Source organism: Meriones unguiculatus, chromosome 17, assembly GCF_030254825.1.
Source record: "Meriones unguiculatus strain TT.TT164.6M chromosome 17, Bangor_MerUng_6.1, whole genome shotgun sequence".
NCBI classification, from domain to species: domain Eukaryota; kingdom Metazoa; phylum Chordata; class Mammalia; order Rodentia; family Muridae; genus Meriones; species Meriones unguiculatus.
In genome coordinates, this window is record NC_083364.1 from 41,244,960 (window position 1) to 41,272,395 (window position 27,436).

Genomic DNA, 27,436 nt, shown 5'->3' on the forward strand with positions numbered 1-27,436 from the left:
TTCTGCGCCACACTGCAGATTAAACTGTGGGGTTTAACAGCAGATATGTTTTCCACAGGTGTAGGGGGTACTGTCAATAAGTTCACTTAGTCTCACTCTGCATGTTCTTTCAAACCAGTGCTGTTTTGCAATTCCTAATTACAGACCCTATCCCAGGCGTCACTCACTTTGTAGGCTGTGGATCTGGCAAATCTGTGCACCTAAAGCTTTTATTTGAAAGTGGAAATGAGGCACTGCTGCTTATTTCATGTATGAAATCAGATGCGTTTTGTTACTGTGGGGAGTGATTGCCAAGTAAGAGCCACGGAATGCAGCAGGGTTTCTGTCCTCAGCACCATGACAGAGCACTGCCGGCACTGGGATTCTTTGGGATGTAAAGTAGCTTTGTTCTAATAAATTGGAAAGGGAGCTTTCACAGGTGCGAAAATAGCTCATTCTTGACAGCTCTGAGGTAGGACTTCGGAGACACTTCATGCCCTTAGTTACTAGGGTGCAGAAACATAACAAGAGTCTTATTCTCTCATCAGTTTTTAACTAGGTGAAACAGGGTCTGGCAGTAGCTGAAAGGCTAGATGGGGTGCCTAAGGACCAAATTAGCTGAGACAAGGCAGAGACTCAGAACTTTTTACCTGCAAAGCAAAAAGGCAGCTTCATTTGTAATGAGGGTAGAGCATACAGGCTGGGAAAGCTGTGGTTATGTAATTTTCACTTATTGTGAAATTTCTATTTTAAGACTGTTTTCTCCATTAAAAATGTACCTTGTTTGTTTTGTGTTTGAGACAGGGTTTCTCGATGTAGCCCTGACTGTCCTAGAAACTCATTGCCTCTGCCTCCAGTTAGAGTGCTGAGATTTAAGTAGTGGGCCACCGTGTCCTGCTCTTTGTTTGTTTGGGAACTGGAACTTCAACTCCACATCCTAGGCGGCTGCTTTGTCAAGGAACTTTATCCCAAGCCCCCAAAATGCACTTCTGAAAATAGAAAATGCTATCATCAAGTGGGCTGAAAGCTAATCAAGTTTCTTGATTTTCTCACAGTTTTAAACCTTACTTTTGTAAATATATCAAATTGTTTAATGTGGGCCCAAGAAGGTTAAATTTTTAAAGTGGAAATGAAGGGACCATGAATTAAGTTTAGAGTTATCATTGACTAAAAGTAAATCAAGGGGGAAGGAAACCTAGACTTTAAGATTGCACAACCATTTTCACCTGTCTGCATCTCTGCCTCCTGTACCTTTACCCTAGAGTTTCTATCTTTTTGCTTTTTTTCTGTTGGATTTTGTTGCATGTTCTTATTTCCTGTGTCTGCTACTACTGTGGGAACAGCTCCTAGAGTGGCCTGCTTACTTGGGATGGAGTTATCTTGAGAGACTTAAATATTAACTGTGATTCATCTTAATGTGTATACTGTAAAAACTTTAGGAGGAAAGTTGTGATACTCTAAGCTTAGCACCGCAGAGATAGAGTTGATCAGTTCTGAGTGATGTTTTTTCCCTTAAAGTTGAACTGCATTGACTAGAATGTGGATGCATACTGAGGTTTACACAGAATGCATCAGGGCTTACATAACCTGAGCCAGAAATCCAAATATAACATTTTCTTGGCCAGTTCCCCCCACCTTTAAGGTATGTAGATGAGGAGTATTAATTTATTCACTTATTCTGATTTACTATCATCCTTTTAAGTTAAAAGAATGATAACTTTTAACTTCCTTTCCTTTATCCATACACTTTATTTAATTTATTATTTTTGAGACAGAGTATCACTGGGTAGCCCTGGCTGACCTAGAACTCTCACTGCAAAACAGGCTGGCGTTCACCATACAGAGTCTCATCTGTCTCTGCATCTCGAATGCTGGAATTAAAGGTGGATACCACCATGTCTGTCAGTCATTTCTATAGTTCAGAAGTAGAATTTAGGAGACAGAAAACTAGAAAAAAAACCAACATATGTATCCTTTTGTAATTTTTAATCTTTGTTCCTTAGGTAACTCTTGACAAATGCTCATTTTAAAAACCACTTTTTTCATGTCAATTTGATAAAATTGTGTATGTCTTTTGTTGGAAACAGTTAAAAAAGTGTGTTGCATTATTGCAATCTTGGGAGGTTTAGATAAATATGAGGTGTGTGAATGTAAGAGTATTTGTTTCCCTATGGTACAGATTTAAAGATTGCTTTTTATTTTTATTTTTTCATCAGTGCAAAGCAGCTGGTCCGAGGAGAGCCCAATGTTTCATATATCTGTTCTCGGTACTATAGGGCGCCAGAGTTGATCTTTGGAGCCACTGATTACACGTCTAGTATCGGTAAGTACTGCACCTGAGTACAGTGCTTGGGCCTGGTCACTCTACCCTGTACTCATCATTTCTCCAGTGTGCAAACGGCATGGCTGTGATACACTTTTGCAGAAATAAAGAGAATTATTTTTTTCCATGTTTTAGAGTTTACATTATACTTTGTGGTATGCTTTTTAGTATAATTAGAAAAGTATTATTTTACATTTGTAGTTGCTTTAATGTATTTTGTTTTGGCCCTAAAGATTCAAATAAAGTGTAAGTACTATAACTTAAAAAAAAAAAAAAAAAACTAAGGAGGTGGAGATGCATGGGAGGAAGAGCTGTGGCATGGCATGCATGTGAAGGCCAGCGGACAGCTTTCTGGAGACTGTCACCTCCTTCCCCCGTTCTATAGGTTCTGAGTTTACTCTCAGGCCATCAGGCGTGCACTGAAAGAATTTTATCTGCTGAGCTATCTTAAGGGTTCTGTGCTAGTTTTCTAGTTCTCCTGAAATATTTATTCTGAGCTAATCTCTACTTAGAGAATTTGTTAATTAGTAATGTTACTTTTAAAATGTAATACTGTAATTGATAGAGCAGTACTATTTTTTGAACCGCTATAATGATCTATCACTTAATTTTTGGTCAACTTAATTCATCTAAACCCACTGGTTGTTTAAAAGCTTCACAGGAGATGTCTAATGCTGAAGTCTTTGTTGACCTGGTCTTCTTATCTGTTCTAGTACAATTGCTGTGTCAGCACAAAGACATGGCCTGCTGGGTCTGAATAGAGAGATAAAAGCTTAAGCTAGGTTTTGATAAGAGACAATTACTTTATTTCATATATTAATTGTGTGTGGGGTGAGGAGCTGAGGTTGACATCAGGTGCCTTCCTCTATGACTCTCCACTATATTTTTTGAGACAGGGTCTTTCAATGACCCTGGACCTCACTGATTTGGCTAGACTGGCTGACGGGTGAGGCTGAGAAAGCATCCTTGTCCTCACCTCATCTTTGTCCTCTAGTGTTGGGGTTGCAGGCTCATCCTTATCCTGATGCTTATGCTTGAGGCTGGACATCAGACTTAGGTCCTAATGCCTGTGAGAAAGCTCTTTCCCAAAAGCCACCTTCCAAGCCCCTCGTGTTGTTTCTGACAAGAACTCTTCAGTCCTAAATAAAAGTGAAAGCATACATATTAAACTGCCCCCTTCCCGCCTAGGGGAAAAGAAAAACCCCATAGTAATGGGGGTGTGTGGCTAATTTAGTACATTATTTTTGTCCTGATATGAACAGAAGCACATTATTCTTTTTGTTTTCAGAAAGGGCAATATGCCAAAGCATTTTTTTCATTCATGCCAAGAGTCTGATGCTTTTACACATCAGGTCATTCTGTTAGTATTCCTGACAGTGTAAAGTTTTGTGGAAGTAGCTTTACTCTCTAGGACCTCTGAAGATGCCCAGGACCCCTAGCGCTCTCCAGCCCACAGTTAAGGAAATCCGCTTCCCAAGAGGTGAGAGTGTAGTGTGTGAGGTGCTGTGTCTTACCGTGGCTGTAGTGGCGTATGTGAACGCACAAGTGAGAAGTGCTGCGAAGATTGTTCTCCCCACTCAGTGTCGGGGCTTGTAACTGAATTCCGACCTGTAAAGTGGGCATCATGCCTGCTCTTCATAGTTGCTCTGAGGAGTGAAATGTTGCTGAAGTGCTATAGGAATGAAAGGTGACATTCTTAGTATGTTTATTAACTCAGCTGTCTCCAAGAGCAAAACTTTAGCCCTTTCCTTGGTAATGGCATTGGATATTATAATTGGTCAGTGTTTTATTTGTTTGGTACACATTATATTATGTGTGTGTGTATGTGTGTGTATACATACATACACACATACACACAAGATACTGGATTGAGTTGTGCCAGGGTCAGCTAAAATAGAAAAATACAGACAGTTTGGTTCTAAAATAGTCAAAACCAAATCTTCTGATACATTATAGAAAAAATGGATTTGTCCCATTTTTGGATCTAAGATGCTTGCTTTTTAATTTTTTTAAGTTTATGTGTGTTAAGTATTTTGCCTACATGTATGTATGCGTGTCACATGCATACTTCGTGCCTGAGGAGCTCAAGAGAGGGTGTCAAATCTCTTAGGATGGTTGTGCGCCATCATGTGGGTGCTGGGACTTGTACTAGGTTCTCGGCGAGAGCAGTAAGTCTTCTTCATGGACGAGCTATATCTCCATAACCTTGCTCTTACTGCTATGTGAGATTTAGAAGAGTTGGGTGGTGGCCTTTAGACACGCCTTTAGACCCGGTACACAAGGAGCAGAGGCTGGCAGATCTCTTGTGAATTCCAGCCAACCCAGGGCTACATAGTGAGTCAGTCTCTGTCTCTATGTCTCTGTGTCTCTGTGTCTGACTCTTCCTCTCATACACAAAATATATTTATAAAAGATGAATACTTAAAATACTAAAAAATAAAAAAGGGTTCAATTATATGAATACTTTTATGAAAACTTTTAACAATATTTGGAATGAAACCATCACTGATTTTTTACTAAATTATTTTCGTATTTGGATATAATCAATACTATGTGATTGAAATAAAATGTACATTTCACCTCAGATTATAGTGTTACAAACCTTTTGTTTTTTTCTTCAGATGTGTGGTCTGCAGGCTGTGTGTTGGCTGAGTTGTTGCTAGGACAACCAATATTTCCTGGGGACAGTGGTGTGGATCAGTTGGTGGAAATAATCAAGGTGAGATGGTTGAATTGCACTTTTGAACCAAAAAACCTTATACATATACACCAAAAACAAACAAACCAAACAGTGGGAAAGGAGGCTGGGGAAGTGATTCAGAAATTAGAGCCCTCGCCGTGCAAGCCTGAGGACAAACTTTGGACCCCCAGAAACCCATGTGCGTGTTGTCTGGGTGTGGCATTCCCACCAAGATTGCCCCAGAGCACTCTGCCCAGGAAGAGTAGCCAGAGCAGCCAGCTCCGGGTTTGCTTGAGACCCTGCTTAAGTGAATAGAGTAGGGTAGTGATCAAGGATGGTGATGGATACCTACCTACCTGGGCCTCCATGGACAAGCACACAAAAGGATGAAAGAGGGGAAAGGGACTGTAGGTCATTTATCAAGCTGTGGTATAGAGCAAGGTGGAAAAAAAAACCCCTAAACTTTGGGGGGGGGGTCTTTTAAGATTGTTTTTTTTCCCCTGCATGTACCTTTGTGCATTACATACATGGTACTCTCAGAGGCTGGAAGAGGCTGTTAGATCCCTTGAATCCTCTAACTGGGGTTACAGTTCATTGTAAGCTGCCACATGGATCCTGGGAATCAAACCAGGATCCTCTTGGAAGAGCAGCCAGTACCTTTAATTGCTAAGATGCAAAGCAATCTTGTTGAAGGCTTTTCAAAGTGTACGAAATACTGTTCAGTATTTATTAGACAGTGCTCATTTAAACACACACACACACACACATATACATATACATATATATATATGAGACCCTGCTTAAGGGAATAGAGTAGGGTAGTGATCAAGGATGATGATGGATACCTACCTACCTGGGCCTCCATGGACAAGCACACAAAAGCATACATATATATGTGTGTGTATATATAGGTATATTTATATAGTACATACAAGAAAAACAAAGGAATACTGGCCTGTGGTATTACCAAAAAACTATAGTGTTTAGCTCTTCAAAGAGAGAAGAGAACATTTATACAGTTAGTGGAAATGTGAATTAGTACAGACATAAAGAACATACTTGGATGTTCCTTAGAAGATGAAAAATTGAATTACAATGTGATCAAGTCCCTTCTCCCGAGAGTATATATCCCAGACACTTGATTATGTGGAAGCTGTACTCTGCCGTGTTCATTGCAGCATCATTTGGAGTAACCAGCACGTGAACCCAGCCTGTGTTCATCATTGAGTAAATGGATGATGTGTTTTATTTCATCTTACAGTTCTCAGGTCACATTCCATCACTGAGGGAAGTCAGGGCAGGAACTCAAGGCAGGATTCTAAAGGCAGGGACTGAAGCAGGGGCTATGGAGGAGCTTACCGTCTTGCTCCTCATGGCTTGAGCAGCCTAGTGGAAGCACCACCCACAATGCGCTGGCCCTCCCATGTCAGTCATGGAAAATGTATGATAGACTTCTCTACAGGCTAGTCTAATCTTATGGAGGTATTTTCTGAATTGAGATTACATCTTCCCAAATGACACTAGCCTGTTTCAAGTTGATATAAAACTAGCCAGCACACCACTTACCATTTTAAAAAGGTCTTACAATGTATTAAGTTAGCAAAGGATTCTGTTTTGGAATTGTGCCCAGAATCTTGAACTGAAGGAGCTCAAAGGTAGGTTGGAAGGAAACAGCCAGGGCCAGTAGAGGGGAGCGATGATATCTCAGCCGAGTGTTGTGCAAAGGCTTGATTTCTGTTGGGAGTGGTACTATCTGGAAAGGCTACTTTATAGAAAAGGAACCATTGAGCTGCATCTTCCAACATGGAAATGCACCCACTATTTAAAGAGGAAGGTAATATGCTAGTTACCCGAAGTCAGATCTGTAATGTTTATTTGCAGCTTGTGGATGTGAAAGACAAGGTTTGTAGAATATGAGTATACCAGGAAAAAGGGATGTAGAGCTGTGGACAGTGGGCACCGCTGTTAACCCCCTATTGTAGGGGGTTAAAGGCCCTTGCAGACTTTTAAGTAGAGGAGTGGCTTCTTTACTCCACCATAGCTTTAAACAACACAGGCTGCCTGTGCGTCGCCATTGGTGAAGTTTGGTGCCCCCTGGTGATGAGCCATAGAAAAGCAACTAACACCTCCTGGCCATGACTATTGGTGTAGTCCTCATTCAAGTCACTTTTAGGCAGCCATGGAGGGAAGTGCAGAAGACCTCAACCCTGGATTAGGAAGTACATCCAACTAAGGAATTCTGAGAGAGGGAGAAGTAGTCTTCTCCAGGGAAGAGCACACTTAATTGGTACCCAGCCCAAATGGTCGTCTCCGACCGTCTATACATACAAGTAACAAACATTGTGCAGACTGAGCAGTGTATGTGTGTGCATGTGTGCAACAGCAGTTGAAGAACAAGGGCATGAATTTGAAAGGGGAGGGCTTGGGAAGAGGAAAAGGTAGGGGGAGATGATACAACTATAATCTCAAAAAAATAAGAAAATTAATTTTTTTAAAGCTATGGAACAATCACCTTTCTCGGAGCTTTTCAAAGATCTTTGCTTTGGTGTTTATTTATTTGGAGATAGCAATTCAGTTTCTGTTTTGATGTTTTCCATATGGGACTCAATTTGTAACTAGTAGGTAAAAAAAAAAAAAAAAAAAATACTGTTAAGAAATGTGGACCAGATCCAGAGAAAATGATTTTGATTAAGGGGTGAACAAACATCCCAAAGGGATATAGCAGATGGATTCTAGATTCTTTGAATCTTTCTACCCATCTTTTTGATGTTATAGAATGATGGACAAAAAGAAAAGATATTTTTGTCAGGTCATAAACTCCATTACAATTTTACTTCCACTTGAGTGATGATTTTGAATTATTTTCTCTTCCTCTTATACTGTGTGAATATTTGTAGCTTCCTTTCTGTTTCTGTGATTAAAACAAACAAACAAAAAACCAGTCTGACCAAAAGTTTCTCTGGGGAAAGGAATTTATTTGGCTCACACTTCCAGGTCCCATTCCATCACTGAGGAAAGTCAGGACAGGAACTTGGTGACAAGCCTGCTTGCTAACTCGGCACATAGGAACCAGGAAACGCATCCACAACCAGGAAGTGGAAGAGTGCTGCTTGGTGATTCCCTGGCAGATCCTCACTTAACGAGGTGTCTTACACAGCTCAGGACCTCCTGCCCGGCGAGTGGTGCCACCCCCAGTGGGCTGGGTCCTCCCACTTCAGGTGACAGTCAGGGCCGCACCCCAGAGACATCCGCACAAGCCACTCTCATTCAGGCAGTTCCTTGGTGGAGCCCTCCGTCTCAGGTGACTGGAGGCTGCATCAGGTTGGTAATGAAAGCTAACTAGGACCGTGAGTGCCATGCCTAGAGAATAGTGCATAAAACTTTTAGGACTAGAGAGAGACTCAATATTAAGTAATAAAAAAAAAAAAGAAGAAGAAGAAATCCAGAAATAAGTAGACATGGAAGACATGGTAGCAGAAGCCTGAGGTAGCCAGGAAGCAGAGAACAATGACTGCTATTGTTCAAAGAAGCCTGCTTTCTTCTTCATACTTCGTCCAGCACCCCAGCTCACGGAATCTTCATGTAGACACCTAGAGATGTGTTATAGTGTTATAGTTACTTTGGTTATAGTAAATTCTGTGAACCTGACAGCAAGGATTAATTGTGATGGCTTTTATAGCTGTATTTCCTCGTTTCGTTGTTTAGAGGTTGTCCTAGGATTGAAAGCACAGCTCTTTAAAATGGTCTGTTTTTAACTAATAACAACAACATACTACCTCACATACAACCGAGTGTCGGTCATCCGTATCTTTTCGTCCTTTACGGTATGCACGCAGTATCTCTTCTACCTCCATATGAGTGTTTTGCCTGCATATCTGTTTGCACCATGCACATGCCTGTTGTCCGCCAACAGAAGAACAGGGTTTTGGATCCCCTAGGACTGGAGTTATGGATGATTGTGAGCTGCCATGTGGGTGCTGGGAATTGAACCCAGTCCTCTTAAGAGCATCAAGTGCTCCGAACTATTGAGCCAAGCCCCTGCCACCCCTTTTGTTTAATTTTGCAAATATTTTGTTACCATCCTTCGTGTTATTTAGTTCTCCCTCTGCCCTCTTCTGTATTATCCTCCTTGCTCAGTTAAAAGCCCCACCTTTTCCCACTTACCCTTAATAAGCCCATGCGTTTCCTTGTAATGACTTACCAGTCTATTGTGACTTGACATGACATTATTGTTTATGGTAGTTGAGGTTCCTTGAGTGCCTTAGATTGTGAGTCATCCATGGTATTTAGCCAATTAGAGAAAATTTTTTTAGTTTGTTGTTTTTCAAATAGTTTTTTTCTTTGTATTTGCTCTATTCTTTTTACCTCCAATCCTTCACTCTTCTCTCAGACACACACATATTTGCACATATATTCCTATGTATATATGTATATGTATACACATACACACACATATATATACAGATTCACATATATTCATATATATGTGCAAATACTCATTCATATATATATGAATGAGGTTGGCATACTTTAAAAAAACTTTTTATTTATGTTTCTTTTTCTCCCTACTCCACCCCAGTTCCTTCCAACACCCCAACACCATGTAGGAGAGAGAAAGGGTTAGTGGGAGATGGGTTGCAGTTCTTTCTTAGCTGTTTCCTGCTGGTTAGGGTCATCGGGTTCCTTGGAGCCAGTCCAATCCTCATTTCAGTAGATCTTCAACTTCTTGTCTCACAACAGCAACCAGGAGCAGCAAGGGGGAAGCAGGAGCAGCTTGTTCTTTCTCCTCTCCACTCTCTGGGCTCTGGCATTTCTTCTCTCTCCAGAGTCCTCAGATTTAAACTATCTGCAGCTGGCAAAGAGCTCCTCCCAGAGCCCGCATGAGGCGAATAGTCTGCTGCTGTGGACCATCTGAATTAGACCCACATCCCACACCTGGGACCAAAACAAAAACACATTTATATCTACAGCATTCTTACTCCAAACATAGGAAATACAAAATGTTGAAAATCTGAAGTTGCTTTAGCACCAACATGATGCCACAAATACCACACTGACGTCATGCAATTGTTTGCAGTAAAAATGCAGGGACACTGGAAATCTTTAAAAAATTATCTTCAGCTTAGATAAGTTGCATAGGAGATGTAAGAGAATTTGTTTGTTTAATCTTTGTCTTATATCTAGGATATCTTATATATTACTCATATCATAAAGTCCAAAAAGTATGAAGCAAAACTATAGGGGTTCAAGCATCTTGAGTAAAGAATGTGAAGTGTTTTTTTTTTCATCTTTTCCTTCTGTGCTTCAGGTTTGTTTCTCTTACGATTTTTCCTTTCAGAGATTTCTTCTGTTGTGTCTAGTTTGCTGTTTATCTCCCTCTAGTCAACTTTAAATTTTACACACTGTAGTAAGTGTAAATTTCCACACGTGTCTTCATTCTTTTATAATAGCTAATTCAATGTTCTTATGTACTAAATCTGTCATCTTTCATTTCTGGAGCTGTTTTGATTGATTCTCCCACCCACTTCTTGCTTTTATTTTCTGACTTCAAACCTGTAAATTTTTTTCTTCCCAGATTGCTGTGGTTTTGTTTTGTTTGATTGTTTAACTTCTTTATTCCTGAAAGCCAGTTAAACTTTGAAAATGGCTGGAAGCAGAATTCTGTGATACAGTGCCTACCCCAAACCACCACCCCTTCAGTAACACAAGTTCTTGTCCAGCATTTCTTATTTCCTGAACTGCAATTGTACAGAAATTACACTCATAGCTTTTGCTTACATTTGACTGCTTTGCAGTGGCAACTCCATTTCGGGATGTTCACAGCAAACACTTTCTACACTTTAATCCTTTTTGGTTATAGAAGCACTTTTGACTGTAGAAGTTATATTTAGTATGTCCTTTTATGGTGCCATCACAGATCGTGTTGTGCGTACCTACACATGAATGAGCCAGAAATTTCTAGTAGAAGTCTATATGGCTACAGAAAACTGAAAAATGTTGTATCAAATTTTCTTAATTACTTAATTTTTATAAAGTATACTTATGATCTTGATAGCCAGATAGATGACGATGATATTTCATATTCTGTTGCTGAAGACATATTATTAACAACTCATGCATGATACATGCGTACGAAGTTGAATTTCTATCCTACAGGTCAATTTTGTTTAAATGAGCTTTTTTCAAGTTTTCAAGAAGTCTGTTTAGCTGTTGGTTTGTTTTTTACAATTTACTATTTTTGTTGTTTTTATTACTGTTAAAAAGAATGTGTTCAGGGCTGGAGAGATGGCTCAGTGGTTAAAAGCACTGACTGCTGAATTCAATTCCCAGCAACCACATGGTGGCTCACACCTGTCGGGATGTGATGGCCTCTTCTGCCATGCAGACACACAGAGAGATAGAGCACTCATATATATTAAATAAATCAATCTTTATAAAATTAATGTATTCACACAACTCAGAAGAGTTCAGTTTTGTTTATGTGATATAATGCATGTACTTTAAGAGGATTGTATTTTGTTCTGAGTTTATGTTCTGGTGCTGGTAATCAAAACCCAGGGCTCTCCCTGCAGAGGTATACCATGGCTTCATCCTTGACCCTGAAACTGACAGAGTTTTTATGAACTCTCCCTTCTTTTTTGTCTTACTTCAGGGAAAACATTTTAAGGAATTATGGACAAATTTGGCTTATTTTCCATCTATCTTCCTTGACTTCCATGATACTATGGGACCTATTCCAACCACTTGGACCCTATCTCAGCCTTTTTCTGTTTGTTTGTTTGGTTTGTTGGTTGGTTGGGTTTTTTGACACATGCTTAATTTTTTTTTATTTGAAAACTTTTTACAATTTTGTACAAGTATATAATGCATTCAGATTACTTACTCTCCACGTCAATCCTCCCTACAAGTCTTTTTCTCACATTCATGTTGTTTTGCTTTCTTTTGTGATCCACTGAGTGGCTGTGGTTTTGGACCTATCTATTGGAGCCTGTTAGGCTCTCCAGGAAGAGTGCAAGAAGAGATTGTGACTGCCCTACCCCCACCTCAGATTCTTACCAGTAGCCAACAAGAGCGGTGGCACCTTCCCTCCTATCCATGATTGACTATTGACATGGCCAGCTCCTGAGACATCACAATTGCAATGGCTATATTATACCCAGATGACAGCATTCTGCGGCCCTTTCCCCTGTATTCTCACATTCTTTCTCCAGGAGTCTTAGAGAGAATGGCAAAAATATCCTTGTTAGCACTGAACACTCACTGGTCACTTCTCAGCGTGTTAGGTATCAATGAGTCTCAATATTTACTATTGTTTATTGCAATCAGAAATTTCTCTGATGGCGGCTGGCATAAAAAAAAAAAACATTTGGAAGGTAGTTTGCCAGTCTTCTTTCAATTTCTCATTTGTGCATGTGCTTGCACTTGTATATATACCTGTGTTTTATGGTGGCCAGAGTACACATTTGTGTGTTGCCAGTCAGACACATTTCCCCTTTTTTGTTTGAGACAGGGTCTCTCCCTGAGATGGAGCCTGCCTTGTAGGCCAGGCTGACTGGCCAGGGTGCCCCCACAGTTCTGCCTGTCTCCACCTCCCAGAACAGCATGCCCCCAGCCCTGACTTTGTCACGTGCATCCTCAGAGATCAGGTTCAGGTATTCATGCTTGCCTTGCAGAAAGGTCCATAACAACTGAATTATTACTCAGCTCCACTTTCTCTTTTTGTAAATGTCTGTGTCAGTTCCTTATTCCCGTCCTCACCGTCACCCTGGTGCCAGCCTCAGGCTGTCTTGTAAATGGTATACCTCAACCCACCACTTGGTGGTGAGCTCTTCCCAGGTGGTTTTCTAAGTCCCCGCCTTTGTGATTTAATGACCTGAGCATTTTTCATCACCACTGAAATTAGAAACCAAATTGTTTACTTTCCTCTAAACCTTAGAACTAGAGTCTTTGAAATCACCCCCGTAAGCCCCAAGTTCTTCTGGAAAGCCTCAGCTTCTGCCGTAGCTCTTCCTCTAGCTAGTTTTTACTTCTGAAAAGATACTCATTCTGGGCCTCCATTTCTCATGCCTGAAAATGTTTTGAGCAGATGAGTGGTCAGCCAGCTAGGACCTGGGCCTGAGTACAGTCTGCACCGTGTTATGAATAAGCTTTGCTTCTGGATGCTTTTGTGCAGCAGCAGGAGAGATGAGAGTGACAGGAAGCATGGCTCACATGCTTACACTGTTCACTCACCCTTTCTAGGAAACAAACAAACCTTCACTAACCTGTAGATCAGAATATCTCTCAGCTAGTTATCTAAAGTTTGTGAATTTCCGGAACTCTTCATGACCAAGTCCAGAAACACAGTTTCTCTATGTAGGTCCAGCTGGCCTAGAACTTGCTGTGTAGACCAGGCTAGCCTTGAGCTCCACTTGCTTCTGCCTCCCAAGTTCTGGGCTTAAAGGAATGTACTGCCACACCCAGACTAGAAATACTCATTAATAAAAAATTTGTTCCCTAAAATTTTAAGTGGTTTATTAAAATCATAAAAAATAGCCTAGAAATTGCTTTGTTATTAAGATTTAAAAAATAATCAAAAGCGTAGAGAAATGACATCCAGAACATTTTGTGATGTTGGGATGTCTTCTTTCCATAGAGAGTAGCCTTAGTAAATTCAAGGTTGAATGACTTTAAATAAAGTGTGCTGAGGAATTTCTTTATATGCTTAATTGATTTTGAAAGTAATGATAAGATTTTTAATGACAGCTTGCAAGTTAGTAATTAAAGGCTGTTAAAAGTCACAGGTGCATGTTTTAAAGGTAAAAACCAGCAGTTACATTCAGACCAATAGGTGTTTAACTGAGGAACTTCATCTCGTTACTGTTGAGTAGGTTTTCTCCACTATTATAAATACATGCTCTGTACTTAATGTAAAAACTGAGTAGGCGAAAAGTCAGGTTTTGGCTACAAATAAGTAGAATGTGTGATGCTTGTTTTTCTGTGGGTGACTTAGTTTATATGATGTCCTCCAGTTCCATTCATGTTGTCACTAATGACAAGTTATTTGTCTTATGGTAAAATGTACCCCATTGTGTATTTATAACACATTTTCCTGCATCCACCCATCAGTATAGACATAGATTGACCCTGTATTTTTGCTGTTATAAAGGAATAGACATGTGAGCAGGTATCTCTTCAGTGTTTTCTCAATCATTAGAGTTCTAATATAATCTAGATATATTAAAGAATGTGCTTTACAATCCTTTATCTCAGTCTTTGACTTATCTTAAAAGTATCTTTTGAAGAAAAATCTATTTAAAAAGTCAGTGAAGGTTATGAAAGTTTTAACAGTGTCTAGAGAAGTAAAACCAGTCAAAAACTAAGGAATGTAGCTTGGGCTTGGTGCCATATGCTTTTAATCTCAGCACTCAGGAGACAGGGCAGGCAGATAACAATGAGTTCTAGGCCAGCAAAGCTACATAGTGTAACTGTCTTTAAGAAAGGAAAAAGAAGTTGGGTGTGATGGCCAAGTGATCCCAGCACTTAGGAAGCAGAGACAGTTCAATGCCAGCATGGTCTATGAAGTAAGTATAGGACGGCCAAGGCTACACAGAGAAACTCTGTCTTGAAAAACAAAAAAAAAGGGGGGTGGGGGGGACAGAAACAAGAATAGTTTAAACACCTATATGAGCTCTCTTTTTCTCTATGTCTTCTGTAGATGTTCATGTAGTTTTTTTATGTAGTGATTCTCCAAATAATTAATGATTGAGTGAAGTGATGAAAGTCCTGACACAGCTTTTCCTAGTTGGCATTTTTAACAGAATAGACTGATTCTGGGTCTTATTCTGTGAATTAAGATAGTCTTATTCAGATGTGACCATTGCAAATTGATTGTTTCTATAGGTGGAATCTATCAGATTTTACCCTGAATTTTTACCTAATTTTTTGTTTGTTTTTTGTTGTTGTTGATGATGTGTTTGGAGTTTTTAGTATATATATATTATATATATATATATTAATATGTGTATGAATCAAACCTAGAGTCTCGCTTTTTCAGGAAAGGCCTGTTTGAAATTTGCCACAGATGCCAGACTATAGCATTATTAGGCCTGGCCAGTTTGAATGTTACTTTTTCCACAGTCCACAGCCAGCACCAGTGCTGGGATAGTGGGAAAGGAAGCCCAGGGATCGCTTTAATATTTTCAAGTTATGTGTTTATTTTATGTCCCGATGCTTTGCATGTGTGTGTGCAGATGTGGGTGTTTGGTGGACTTAATGGTCGATGCCGTTGTAGGGTTCTTATGTAGAATGCCAGTCTGTGAGATATGGTCCAGCAAGTAACCTTTTTATCACTCAGATTTTTAACATCCTTCTTCTCATAAAACATTAGTCTATAGTGGTATTGCATAGTTTCTAAAAAGCTTTCGTAAAGTCTGTAAGTTCTTTGTTTTTGCTTGAAATTCTTTATTTTAGTAAAACAAAGAATCTATATATCTGGATGGATAGATAGATAGATAGATAGATAGATAGATAGATAGATAGATAGAAAAAATTGACATTTTTTTTTTTCTTTGTGTAGGTCCTGGGAACACCAACAAGGGAGCAAATTAGAGAAATGAACCCAAATTATACAGAATTTAAATTTCCTCAAATCAAGGCACATCCTTGGACAAAGGTGAGTGAAAATGAATTTTTGAGAAAATACATCAAGTAATAGTTAAATAAGTCTTGGGGTTTTATTGTGCTTCAGCTAAACTATTACAGATACTTATGTCAATTACAAATGCACAGCAGTTCTCTGGGAAGGTAGCTCAGTGGCTGTAGCTCACTGTTTTGTTGATGGTATACTTCTGTCCATAGTGATTGCCTGTAGGCAGTTTCCAGCCTTGACTTTCATTTGCATGTAAGAACAAAGTACCCAAGATGTTAAAATAATGGGACAGGATTTTAAAAACCTAAGGTTCTAAACTTAATTTCTTGATTTAAATAGAGATGCATAGTTCAATATTATTTCAAATAAAATACCTTTATATTTTTCTTTATTCTTTTAAACTATCAAAAATAGACCTTCTGATAGATGTATGTTTTGTTTATTGTCCTGTTGGTATTTCAGAAGCAGTATTTTTAAAGCAGGTATAATCTTGTTGGGTATATACTTTAAAAATAATTTATAATGTGTATAAAATATTTATTAGCCATTGGAAAAGCCTAATCAGGAGTTAATCCATCCTGAGTTGTATTATGAGATTAAGTGTACAGAGACAAAAATAGAATATGTCAGTATTTAAGATGGCGTTCATTTATAGCTGCCTCATTTTATAGATTCAGAAACTCTAGCCAAAGCTAGGAATCCAGTAATCCAAACTGTGCGGGCAGCTGTTACAGGCTGTTGTAAAACTAACACTGTTCTTACGTGCACACCAATGTGTGTCTGATGCTAGATCTTTTCAGTCATAGTCATTCAGGTAGTAGGTGGAGATACTGGGTTAGAAACAGTCAACTTTTAAATTTGTGTTTCAAACAAGACTTTTTAAATGTCCACATAACTTGCTTCATATATTGGTAAGCTCATTTAGTTGATTGTAAAATGTTTAAGAGGTAAAGTAATTTAAGGTTATAGGTGAAATAGTTCATCCTCCCTGTAATCAGTATGCCTGCCTGTCTTAGAGCTTTTTTGCTGTGAAGAGGCATCAATGACCACAGCAGTTCTTATAAAGAAAAACATTTAATTGGGGCTGGCTTACAGTGTAGAGGTTTAGTCCACTGTCATCATGGTGAAAAGCATGCAGGAAAACATGGTGCTGGAGAGGTAGCTGAGAGTTCTACATCTGGATCTTCAGGCAGCAGGAAAAGAACTGTGAGCTACTGTGCCTGGGCTTGAGCATTTGAGACCTCAAAGCTGGTCTCTACAACTATACACTTCCTCCACCAAGGCCACACCTCCTATTAGTGCCACTTCCTGTGGCTAAGCATTCATATACATGAGTCTTTGGGCCCGTTCCTATTCAAACCACCACACTGACCCTCTTTCTCTTCCTGTTCTATTATCCTTCTAATTACATGATTCCAGATACTTCCTTTAACATTCTCATGACCTCTCTGCAGAAAAAATACTTAACATTTATTATTTCTTCCCTATTTAAACAAAGACATACTAATATTTTAGTGCCAGAAATATAGGTTGAGGCTCTCATTCTACTAAGAGGCCAAGTCCCCTTCATTTTAAAATTCATGATGAACACTAGTCTTTGGTAAAGTAGTCTTGGATCTTTGTATTTAAGGCTTGTCTTAGAGCTAACTAAGATAATACTTGGGATCTTTGATGTGGCTCTAAACCCAGAGGATCCTAAGTGACCTGTTTGGATTTAGAGGCTTAAGTGGATTGAATCCACTAGAATTATTACAGGTCAGTGTGTATTGTGAGTGATTTATAATATACTGTAATTACAACTAAGGAGAAAATAGATTTCTGGGTATTAAATACAGAGACATATTCTAAAAGTAGGTTGCTCTATAGGGAGAATATCATTTTGTGGGAGTTTTTGTTCTGCCTGGCTGTATTTCCATGTTTTAAGTAATCATTTTTATAAAGGAAGAAGGCGAGAAGTTCTTGTAAGACATCAGTCTTAGTATGTCTTAACTATTCACTAGGTTATTTTTCATGCTGACACACAATTGAGCTGACAAATACAGTGCTCCAATTGAGGTTACAGAATCGTGTTTAACAATCAGTACTGCCGCCAGCATTGATGTGTGTCATATATTTTATCTCCACTCCAATTTTTTTCTCTGCAATGGAAATATTACCCAGAATATAATATGGTTAATTGTAAGATATAGCCAACAGAAAGAACTATGGTGAGTTAGGTTAAGCTTCTCTCTGTCGTCTTGGATTCGTGTTTCTCTTACATCCTGAATACTTTCCAAACGTTAATGAACTCTGAAGGTCATTTATTTAGATCTTTTATTCTAAGCCATGTGTAGATTGATTGTTCAATTCTCTTCCTTTTATATTAAAGCTACCATGAACCCTTCATTTATATAGTGTCTTTTGACAATTCGGCTTTCCCTTCATGCAGATGTATTTTATAATAAATAAATTTATTGACACACAATTTTGTACATAGACATTCCATGTCTCCAACTGAGTATATGATCAAAGTATGCTTGCATTGAATTAAAATAATTTTTTTTCAAAAATAAAATGTAGAACTTGAGATTCCTAGAGGAAGCCCTCCTTCTGTATTCTCCCAGTGTGGTAGTTTACAGCAGCTTGAGAAATGTAGCCTGTACTAGGTAGCCAGTAGCAGCATTCAAAATTGTACATAATGTTCTCTAAAAATACCTTGTTCTTTGGCTCTGGAAAGACAGAGAAACAAGAATGCTTTGTTTTCTGCTGTCTTCCTTTAGAATCCGCTTTGGTCTTTCCTAAAACTACGAGAGCATAAGCCCTGGCTTCTTGGCTGCAGTGTAATTCCCCAGTAGTTACCATAAATTTCCTCACATGAACTTGAAAATACACTGAAATTCAAGTCATGGACTCCCATTTAAGTCTCCATCCTCTTTCTAAAAAGAAACCATTTTATTTAAATGTGCTTTTCTGCAGGGTAATTTGTATTCTCAAACATGTAGAGAGATTAAGGAGAAAACTGTCTTCCTTACAAACAAAGGATAAAGGTGTACAGGAGAGAGGGGAAACAGTATTGTCAGTATGCTACATTACATGGTCTGTGTGATTTAAGAATCCATTCAAGTTGCCCTTGACTGTTACATAATAGCTAGTTGGGGGCTGGAGCAGATGGTTCAGCCCTTAAGACCTTTTTTGCTCTTACAGAGGAGTGGAGGTTCAGTTCCCTCCCAGAACTTCCAGGGAACCTCTCTTGACCTCTACAGACACCAGACACATGTGTGATACACATATGTACATGCAGAGAAACCTCACATACACATAAAATTAAATGTATCTTAAAAAGTATAGAATAAAGCTGGGTGTGGTGGCATACACCTGTAATCCCAGCACTCTGGGAGGCAGAGGCAGGTAGATAGATCCCTGTGAGTTTGAGGCCAGCCTGGTCTACAGTGTGAGTCCAGAACAGCCATGGCTATACAGAGAAACCCTGTCTACAGAAACAAACAAAAACAGTTATAGAATAGCTAATGCAACCTAACTTATTGAAAAAGTACTTAATGGTTTAAATGGGAAAGGAAATGAGGCTTATGTGTTGGTGGGTGCTGTATATTTCAAAGAAGAAATACCAGATTGAAAGTTAAAGGGAGTGATACAATAGTAGACTAAGAATTAAATACAGAGATTTGGTTGGAAAAAAGAGAAAAACCTTACATCTTGCCTTTAGTCCCTGGAGGCATGGCAAACTGTGGGTCACTAGAAAAGACATGGAGCTTAAGTACTGTTGCTGCTTTAATGTCTGTGTTTTCCAAGAGAGTGGTTGTCTGTCTTCAGGTTCTTTTTAAAATACAGCTGTAATGATTACAAAGGATTATCTTATCTCAGTCATGGATGAATGGAGAACATTCTCCTTCAGTGTACTTCCACCTTGTCTCTTCTCTTTGCCTCATTTCTTGCCCCTGGTTTAGGCCATTGTGGTCGTATAGACCTATAAAACAACCTCCTACCTCCTTACTTATTTCATTCCTTCAGTTTCAGAAAGTCCAGTCCATCCTTCTCATGACACTGTTAGCCTTCTTCTCAGATTCCTCCGAGCCTTTAGGAAAGTTGGCTAGGGAATGCATGACACGGTGATCACATGCCCTGACTTGTGATTTTCAGCATAGTTATTAACTGTTTATTCCATTCTTCTGGGAGCAGCCCCATCAGGTGCAGACCATCCAGGTCGTACTGCTCTTGATCCTTTCCTACCTGCCCTTCCAATAAACAGACTTAGCTGTCCCCATGGTTCCCCAGGGGATCTAGTTACTAGAACTCTCTTCTTCCCAGGTTATTCTACTTCCTCCATCTCTTAAATACATACAGTTAGACAATGGATTTAAGGTCGGTGTGTAATTAAGGTAGACTGGGGATACCTTCTTTGCTCATTCTGTAGTTGTCATGGGTGTCTCCCACTCCGAGTATTGAGTAGCTGATATCTTTTGTTTCAGTTACTCTCAGATACTCTCTTTTGTCCCTGGTAGCAAGTAATCTTGAGGTCAGATAAGGAATGCCTGCATTTGTATAATGTTACAAAGTGGTGGAAGCCATCGTTAGTTTATGGAAAGAAGTAGAACAGAATCCCAAGGGCCCGCATCTTTTATCATTGTGTTAGACTACTTAGTAAGTTAGCTGTATGTGGTGCTGTTGCCTAGCTTATGCCTTACCTTAAAGGGACATACAGCCATGCTCAATTTTCTAATGTATTCAAGCATCCCTAATTGATGCAGGAGAAGCCACATTCATTTCTTCTTGCTAGTGTCTTTCCCTCTCCACATCCCACATACAGTGTTCTTCCTTTTCTTCTTTGCTAAACAAATATTACTCTATCTCAGAGGTCTTCCTTTTCCCATGAAATTTTCTCATCGTCCATGTAGTCTATGATTATTCATCATGTAAATGCCTTAGTACTCATTAAGTCGAATTGTATACATTACAGCAATTTCTTATTGCTGTTTCATAACGATGACGTGGCTATAAATTACTTCAGAATGTTTATTGAGAGTCAGAAAGAGGGCTTAGCTGGTTAAAGCACTTGGTACCAAAGTAGGATGGGCTGGGTTTGGTCTCAGGAACCCACCACGTAGGAGGAGAGAACCAGTGCCCTACGTAGTTTGGTCTTTGTGGGCATGTATACACAACAAACAAACAAATGTAAAGAAACAAACTTGTAAAAATGTTTGTTGCCAAGTTTTTGACATGGTAATACTCAGCAGCTAAGTGTATACATCGGTTATGTGGGAGCATAAGTTATTAGATAAGTTTCTCAGAAAATAAAATCCAGCGAAAACAGATATCCCATATCTGACTTGTCAGACCATGCGTCAGTATAAGTGAATACTGTTGTTCCATCTTGCTAAAAGAGTAAACAATGAGGCCCCTTTAGCTATTAGAGGAATCATTTAACACTGAGTTAAGTTACACTCTGCTTAAAACCAAACCAAAAACCCCTCATTGTGTTGTTTCTTTTTAAGACTTTTAATAACCTTACATTTTTCCCGTGACCATTTAATATGATTTTCCAGAACTTGGCAGATTTCTCCATTTCAACCCTTAGTACATCACTCAAAAACCTTCAGGGAGGCCCATAAAGAAAAAAAAAACATTGCTATGACAGCACACCCATTCTACCTACTTGTGTGTGTTTGGGAGGCTGTCTTATTCCTTATATTCCCATGTATTCCAAAAAACATAAAACCATATTGGGATATTAGCTGGTTGCTAAGATTGCCTCTGATCTATTTCATTGCTTGTGGGAAATCAGATTTTGTTTTTCAGCACTGAATGCCCTGAATACTGTACTAACCAGTTAGCACTTACCTTGTGAGCATGTACACCATCTTTGCAGAAGTTTCTTCTGCATCTGCTTTAGTATTAGCACCGTGATCTCTTGTCCTATTTTTAGACTTGGTCTTCTCAGTGAGTATACTTTCTTATTTTCCGTCTTCTAGGTTGAAAATGTACTTCCTAATACTAGGAGCATGGCTCAGTGATACAGCACATTCCTAGCATATGCAAAGCCCCAGACTTGATACCCAACTCGACACATACACACACACACCTAGAGTGATTAATTATTTAAAGGAAACAAAGGATGAGATTGAGGATAGATTAGAGAAGGCTTTTTTTTAATGTATCATTATTCTTTTAAATACAATGTGTTCTTTATCATCAGTGGGTCTCCTAAAGGATACAAAATAAAATATGCAGTCCTTGCCTTTGAAGAACCTAGTTAAAGCAAGTATTAAATAATATAAATTGTGTGTTGTAAATGTTCAAAGCTGTTTACATCCATTGGGTGTCACAAGACAGACCTTCGGTGAAGGCAGTAAAAGACATCTCCCTAAAGATGACACAGGACAAAGGGCTGCTGAAGCAGAATTAAGATTTGCTTAAGTGGCCCCCAGGAGGTGGCTCAGCTGGTGAAGGCTCCAGCCCGGCAGCCTGCATTTGTTCTAGAACCCACATGGTAGAAAGAAAGAACGTGTCTCCTGACCTCCACGCGTAAACATGCAAAAGAATTTGAAAAGGTAGAAGAAAGAGACAAGCAAAGACATGACTTGCTGAGGTATAGAGGAAAAGGCTAGGCAGACATTTTAGAATGGGAGAGGTTGATGAAAAGGAATATTCATGTACTCTTAGGAAAGCCAGCTTGGTTATGTTAGCTGTTTTTCAAAAGCATGGAAAGTTAATCTGGGTAAGTGGTCATTTGATAATGCATGCTCATGTGGAGGTCTGTAATAATGTTTCATCAGTGAGGATGTAAGAGGAGAAATTATACTGTGTAGGTAAATGTTACTACTATCTGTAAATATTTCTTTACATGTCAAACAATTCAGCAAAAGTTAGCATTTTACTTAGGGCAGTTGAAATTCATTAAATGTTAGGGCGTGCTTTGTTGTGACTAAGAAAAGGATTTCTTGTGTTTCTTGTTTTCAGCCTTTATCTGACTTTTCGAACCATCAAAAGTTAGAAAAATTTGTGTCTTCATTAAGCCTGAGCTACATTCAGTTTGTGATTTACTCTGTAAGACAGTGGCTTCAGACATAGCAATTTCTCCTGGCTTGTGAACTCTCTGAAAGTTGGTTTTCAGTGGGAATTAATTGTCTTAGTTAGGGTTTTATTGCTATGAAGAGACACCATGGCCACAACGACTCTTACACAGGAAAACATTTAATGGGGCTGGCTTACAGTTTCAGAAGTTTAGTCCACCATCATCATGGTGGGAAGCATGACTGTGTGCAGGCTGACATGGTGCTGGAGAGGTAGCCGAGAGCTCTACACCTGCACCCACAGGCAGCAAGAAAGTACTGAGCTACTAGACCTTGCTTGAGCATCTGGGGCCTCAAAGCCTGCCCCCACATGACACACGTCCTCCAGCAGAGCCACGCCTAGCTCAACAAGGCCACTTCTCCTACACCTCAGCACGTGCCACTCCCTTAGGCCTATGGGGCCACTTTTATTCAAACCACCACAGTAGTAGATTGGTTTACACTATATTTTAGTGTATCACTAGATCAATGAATAAGATCATGCAAAAATACTAGTAAACGATATTATTTTTTATTTTAAATAGTGAATTACCTATTATCTACTTAGAAAGCCACTTACTTGGTTTCTTTGTTGTTGTTGTTAATTAACATAAGTAACTATTCAACAGAACCATAATACTGTCTCACTGTAATCTCACATTTAGGTTTATTATTACAGATAACTTTAGGTTAATTGAGAGCAAGTATTGAAGTTGCTCTTTATTATTCATGGTTTAACAGCTTTTAGAACTGTGGGATTATATTTTGCCAATGACCAAAAATGTCAGTTTCGTAAGCTCATAATGGAAACTAGTAGGGGGTTAGCAGCTGTTTGAGCAGACACTGAATTTGATCTCTGTTCTACTAGATTAATTTTCACTGTCTATATTCATAAAGTGGGCATTTTCATGTTGCTTTGGTTTGGTGCTCAATACAGCCACATTGATGAGAGCTGACACTAGAAACTGTTTTAACCATAGGTCTTGAAATGTATGTGACTGTTCTTAAATAGCCATTCTGAAGGGCCTCAGGCTCAGGCATAGCATTTAGCTCCAGGTTGGGTTTCATAGCCAAAGTCTTAGAAACTTGTCTCTGTTCCCTGAGTTACCCAAATGCAAATTTATTTTGAATAATTCTTCATTTAAGGATTTGTTTGCATTTGTTCAATACCACAGAGACTTTTGGGGGAAAATTAATTTTATGATAGCCCTCCCCCCCAAGGACTAGTAAATGTGATAAGTGTCTATTTGTTGAATTTAAGAAAATATGTTGCTGCATAGGTGAGGTAGTATTTGAAGAACTCAAAAGTTCATGTCAGTGTTTTGGTTCATTTGATTATTTTTCTTTTTTTTATTTCATTTCTCTTTTATTCCTTTTTTCCTTTGTTTCATTTTGTTTTGTTTTATTATTTTTCATTTTAGCTTTTAAAGGGGTGTCTGTGGCCTTGCTGCATACTTGGCTGTCCATATTTAGTCTGCATACTAATTGTTAGTTGGCCCAGTTGAATCTTCCTTTATGCTGTTAGTTCTCTTGGCATGATTTTCTGTTTTTTGTCCACCTGATTGTGTTTAATATTTTTTTTATTGTGATGGGCCGGATTTTAATCCCATGCACTAAATATTAGTCTGCAGACTAAAAGTAATCCGCGGATTATTTATTTTTTGCAAAATATTTAATTCCCCCACTGAAAACTATCCTAAAAGAATGTTACATTCTCTTAGCTTAGTCAAGGGAGTTCACAGCTACTGGTGAGTTCTGCCATTTTTTTGTGTTCTCAATACCTAGACATAATAGACCCTGCTACCTCCTTTGCATATTTGGCTCCGTTTTGCCTAGGTGTTGGTGTGCATTATTCTGCATGTCACCTGTAACTGTGACTGTCCCTTAGTTGTTTTGTTTATTGTATAAATTTCTGTTTAGCTTTTGGTGGGTGAATTGGGCATATTTGCAGTTGAAGCTGTGTTGAATTTGTACTGCTCAAAGTAAAGGATTTTTTTTTCAGTGAGTTTTTGCAAAAAGGAATGAATGCTCTATATTTATTCATTTTTTTCCTAAGTCATGGGTGCAAGGGTATGAGGGGGCAAAGCCCACAGTAGAACAAACTGAGTTTATATACCCGCACTCCTGAGGTGATATGTCAGTTTCCTGAAGAGTCCTAACATAATGAGACTGTCAGTAAATAAACGTCTCCTAGCAGGGAAGTCAATCCAAGAAAGGAGAATAATCCGCGGTGGCCTGGTTTCTTCTTAGCGCACACAAATTAAACATCTGGCTTGAAATTTATAAATTAAATATGCTTAATACTTCTCTCTCATGACCAGTATTTTAGCAAAAAAAAAAAAAAATGTTTATACTGTATAATTGAGTCAAAGTAATTGTGAGATCTTAGCATATTGGGAATGTACATTTTTAAAAGCAGGCCAATATGCCCCTCCCAGCCATGTCTGTGGATAATTAATCCAGGTCATGGAAGACCACTTTACTTTGGGAACTTTACTTCTAGATTTCCTTTTGATTTTAACTTATTTTGGTTTTGTATTTTTTTAATAAACACACTGGCATTGGAACATAATAAACTAAAAAATAAATGTTTCTTTACTGTGCCTCACCATTGCACAAATCAAAAAATATTTTTGCATACACTGTGGTAAAATAATTTTTAAAATTTGGACTTACTACTGTGGAAACAAATGCTTAAAGTTTATAACTGTATAAACATTTTCTATGTCCCTACACCATGGATTTCTTATAACATTGGCTATATTTTTCCTTGCTGGACTATTCTCTTTTGCATTGACTTCCCCTGTTTGGATTATTTCACTGCATTATCACCTTTAGGATTCGTCAGGAACAGGACATTTCACCCCAGGAGTACGGGTATGTACTTTTTTTTTTTTTTTTTTTTTTTAAATTTTAGGTCAGTTTTATAACACTAGGGAAAATGTTTCTTGGAAAGGCCACCCAACTGTTCATCCTTGAAATGTGCTAGTGCAAACTGCGGGACTTGGTTTCTGGCTTTGTACTGTCTGGTATAGGTTTCCATTTTCTAGAGTTAACACCACAGCTGGCGCGGTGGTGCAGCACTCAGGGAGGCAGAGGCAGGCGGATCTCTGTGAGTTCGAAGCCAGCCTGGTCTACAAAGGGAGTCTAGGACAGCCAAGGCTACACAGAGAAACCCTGTCTATAGTTAGCCTGTCAATATCCACTGATGTCAAGATGGACATTTATGAATTGGGGGAACTTTAATTATTCTCATGCAACCAAAAGTTCTGTATATTAATTCAGTGGTTAAGGAATGATGTAGAAGCAGAAACTTGGAAAAACCATATTTGAGTATATGTTGGTTTCCTTTTCTTTATAAGAGCTAGCAGTGTCTAATCGGGGCTATTATTTTAGAAGTTGCTTCCTACCACACCCTATATTATGGTCAGAGCAGGTTTTGATTCACAAAATTTTATACTTAACCTTTATCCACAGAGCACTGAACTAAGGCTTATCTCATGAAGAATCTCTTAAAGATTTAAAGTAAATGAGTATGTTTTTAAGAGGCAGATTAAATCTATACTAATAAAGACTTTTGGCATAGATTATTTTTTTAAGTCTTTGGTACCTCAAGTTAGAATTTCTTCATAAAATAAGCTAATATATATGCCTTAGTACCCAAAAAGATACATGGCATAAATTTTTTTAAATAATTTGAAATAAGACCAAAACTCCAATTTATTAAGACTTTTAACGGAAAAACCTTCATTGATATAGCATGGTTTAGCTTGCTTGTTTTGTGTTTTTGCTCTTTTTTGTTTGTTTGTGTTTTGTTTTGTTTTCTTAGAGCCTCACTATGTGCCTTATTACCTCATACTTACTTCGAAGTACAGGCTGACCTCCACACAGACATCTGCCTGCCTCTGCCTCCAGAGTGCTGGGATTAAAGGCGTGCACCACCATGCAGTCAGCCATGAACTTTAAGATTTAAAATAACTTCCTGTTTGTGTCTCCTGTGCTTGAATTTTAGCAAGGGTTGTTTCTACATTCAAGTGCTGTCTTAGTTCTACTCAACTAATACCATGATTGGTACCAAGACGTTTTTGTATTAGTTAATAAGTAAATCCATGTATTGTCAGAAAGATACAAACTGCCAATAATTTTAATATTTTTCTTGTTATTTTCTATCATGGTCTCACTTTGTAGCTCAGGTTGTCCTGGAAGTTGATGACCAGGCTGGCTTTGAACTCATAATTACCTGCCTCTGCCTCCCAAGTGCTGAGATTAAAGAGGTGTGTGTCACTACCCCTAGCTAACTTTGATGGTTTTTATGACAATTTCTACTGATTTTCTTTTCTGCATTCTGGATTTGATTGGGACTTAGAAACAAGGGAGAAGGTTGGAACCCAAAATTGTGGAAAAACAAAACATTTTAAACTATGTAGCAGCTTTAAGGGTTTTTTTTGTTTTTTTTGTTTTTTGTTTGTTTGTTTGTTTGTTTTTTTGGCTAAGGCAAAATTATAGTACTCAAAAGCAAAAAGACAAGGCAATTTGACATTGCAAAGGGTTTTCTGAAATGGCCAATAAATTGACCACACCTTAAAATAAATTCTTAAGATCCTATTTAAGGCAGTTTCTCAATTTCTGTGGAAAAAATCTGTTCCCGTAATAAGTAATATTTTTTTAAAAGGGAAAGAAGACAACCCCTCCATTCACCAGTTATTTTTAGAACGTGCTCATGAGTCTCTTGAATATTAATGAGTCCTGTAGAGATAACAAGTTCTCCTGCCATCAAC

At 38.6% G+C, this 27,436-nt stretch overlaps 1 protein-coding gene across 5 annotated transcripts in view; it reads left to right on the forward strand.

Moving 5' to 3' along the window:
* Gsk3b (glycogen synthase kinase 3 beta) overlaps positions 1 to 27,436 on the forward strand; it is a 149,207-nt gene that overhangs the window by 90,135 nt on the left and 31,636 nt on the right. For 4 of the 5 annotated variants that reach the window (XM_060370382.1, XM_021648578.2, XM_060370378.1 and 1 more), the window contains exons 6-9: positions 2,196 to 2,302; positions 4,924 to 5,021; positions 15,541 to 15,636; positions 25,497 to 25,535. In XM_060370382.1, coding sequence (XP_060226365.1) covers positions 2,196 to 2,302; positions 4,924 to 5,021; positions 15,541 to 15,636; positions 25,497 to 25,535 — 340 coding nt within the window. The remainder of the gene's footprint in view (positions 1 to 2,195; positions 2,303 to 4,923; positions 5,022 to 15,540; positions 15,637 to 25,496; positions 25,536 to 27,436) is intronic. The other variant, XM_021648577.2, reaches the window with a different exon arrangement.